The following is a 2,299-nucleotide window of genomic DNA, read 5'->3' as shown; positions in this document are numbered from 1 at the left end:
ACCTGTCGTTTCTAATTAGACAGTGGGAAAGGGGGCAGCAGAAGGGAGAAGAGTTTCGGCAAATAAGGAGAAGGGAGACACGGAGCTACTATCAATGAAATGCATGACAGTTTAGCCCAGCAAGAAAGCTCCTCTTCCTACTGCACGCTTCCCCCGGAGCACGGGGAGAGGAGCTTTATATGTCCAGGCCCAGACGTGGTCCTCTGGAGACCTGTAAAATGAGGAAGCAGTCCCTTACCTAGCACGGTCAGGTGGTACGTCTTGTGGAAATTCCCTTCTGTTGCTACTACTTCGCAGGTGTAATTTCCCTCATGGGCTATTCCCACTTGCCGTATCTCAAGGGCAGGATCCCGATCTGGTCTGCATTTCCAGTTCATGCTGTTGCTGCAGTTTGTTCTGTCTGTCTTGTTCTGATCAGCCCTGTATCCCAAGGTGCAGGGGCCTCCAACCTTGGGGTTTATTTTCCATGTTACCATAGTTATATTTGATTTGGGAGGGCAGGTGAGCACAGAGCTATTACCTACTGTCACTGTCACTTTGTCGTTTCCTGAAGGAGAGAAAGGAGAAGGACGTGTGAGAAGGTGCCCAGGGACGTCACTCATAGCTTTGGAGTTCTGGTCCGTGCTTCACAGAGAAATGTCTGCGCTGTTACACACCAGCTTGAGGCCCTGTCTGTGCTCATCTGCAAATTGTCTGTCATCTTGTATGACAGCTGTGGATAATGGAGCCAGTGGCCTACCACAGCCTACACTCTCAATATTATCAACAAATTTCCCAGCAGGGCTCATCTTAGTGGATAAGACAGAAACTGGAGGAAGACCCTACTCCTGCCCATTGTCTTAAGCAGTTCAGCATCTGAATAGTGTGTTTCTATTGGCAAATCCTCCAGTAGGTTGCCACTTACAGGCTGAAATGATAGAAATTTGACTATTGCATTTGACCATATGCTAATGACTTTTCTCTGGGACTGTTGCTACCGATGAAGTAAACAACTTTTACTTCTGCACTCATACAAAATCCAACACTGTGGGCAAAGACCTTGTCTATACCTCTCAGACATGACCACAACATAAATAACAATGGTGGAGATTTATGTAGGAGGAAAGGTTTTTGCCTTATGTCTCAGGGGTGTCTTTTCTTCTTCTGAATCTTTGTGAACATACACATTCACACTATGAGTGTACACAATGTGTACATATGTATACACACTGTGACTGTACTTTTTTTACTGCAGCAATCCCCATAGGGCATGAATGTAAGTCCTGCCCATCTTTGTGCCAGGCATGCAGCTACAAAGGTGTAAAATATTCCCATATCCCTGTGCCTCTCGCTTGCAAGGCTAAGATTCCAGAGAAACTTTTTTCAGTTGACGTATCAACTGTGTTGGCTCTCTAATAGTGAGTATGTCTTGTTCTTGGAAACACATTCTGTTTTTTTCTTTCTATGACACTGACCCTTCTTTTGGGTTTTAAAAGGTGATTCTTGCTTGGAGTCAGGCACGACACCTCCTCTCTTTATCCTTTCGTGATCCATGAACTATGTACTTGAAGCTAGATGTCTGTATGGAAAAGCTTGGATCTAGTCCTCTTGTCCTTTTCGGAAATTACCACATTGGCCATTGAAGGACAGAGCCAGACCACTATTACGGCTCCTCCGTGTGGTGTGTTTGTTCAAGACAAGTTACACCCTCAGGATTGCCTTTAATTTTGGGGGTTTTTTTGCTTATAGGTCCCTGAATTTCTTCTTAGCCAAGGAAGTAATTTGCCCGGGTTTTCTTTTTCCACAGGCTTTCAGGACTGATTCTTTTTTGCACATATTGAAGAAAAGTCATGCTTGCTCTCTTTATATTGTCCAGATTTGGGACCCCTCATCTGCCTGTGTCTTCAGCTGACTCATCCAAGGGGTCAAGTTTTTAACCCCAAGATTCATTTCACTATTTCCTTGACCATTGAAGCCTCTCAACATTATGCCACCTTTGGGACAGTCGGTTCTCTTGCTTTGTTTCAACTAGTCACATTGGGACCTTTTCTTTAATAAAGTATTCTGTGGTGGGTTTTGTTTGCAGTAAAGATACATGTGGGCAAGCACTCAGAGATGAAAGAAAGGTTACCTGTAACTGTTCTTCAAGATGAGTTGCTTATATATGCGTTAGTGTTGCTTACACTTACATACACTTACACTTACACTTACACTTACAAAGGAGTGCCCTCCTTTGTGAGGCACTTTTGAGACTGAGAGAAAACAAGAGTCTGAGGCACAGGTTGTAAACCAGTGTGAAGAGTAGGTGAGGGAATAGGAC

At 44.3% G+C, this 2,299-nt stretch overlaps 1 protein-coding gene across 1 annotated transcript in view; it reads right to left on the bottom strand.

Annotated features, from left to right (window-relative positions):
* Nucleotides 1-238: 238 nt before the first annotated feature.
* Nucleotides 239-2,299, bottom strand: part of LOC104080361 (cell surface glycoprotein CD200 receptor 1-A-like) — a gene marked incomplete at its 3' end in the record, with an annotated part of 13,399 nt that continues 11,338 nt past the window's right edge. Inside the window, exon 2 of the mRNA XM_009582732.1 lies at nucleotides 239-547. Coding sequence (XP_009581027.1) covers nucleotides 239-547 — 309 coding nt within the window. The remainder of the gene's footprint in view (nucleotides 548-2,299) is intronic.

Source organism: Fulmarus glacialis, unplaced genomic scaffold (genome assembly GCF_000690835.1).
Source record: "Fulmarus glacialis isolate BGI_N327 unplaced genomic scaffold, ASM69083v1 scaffold7198, whole genome shotgun sequence".
Classification (NCBI taxonomy): domain Eukaryota; kingdom Metazoa; phylum Chordata; class Aves; order Procellariiformes; family Procellariidae; genus Fulmarus; species Fulmarus glacialis.
This window is presented reverse-complemented; position numbering and strand designations above follow the sequence as displayed.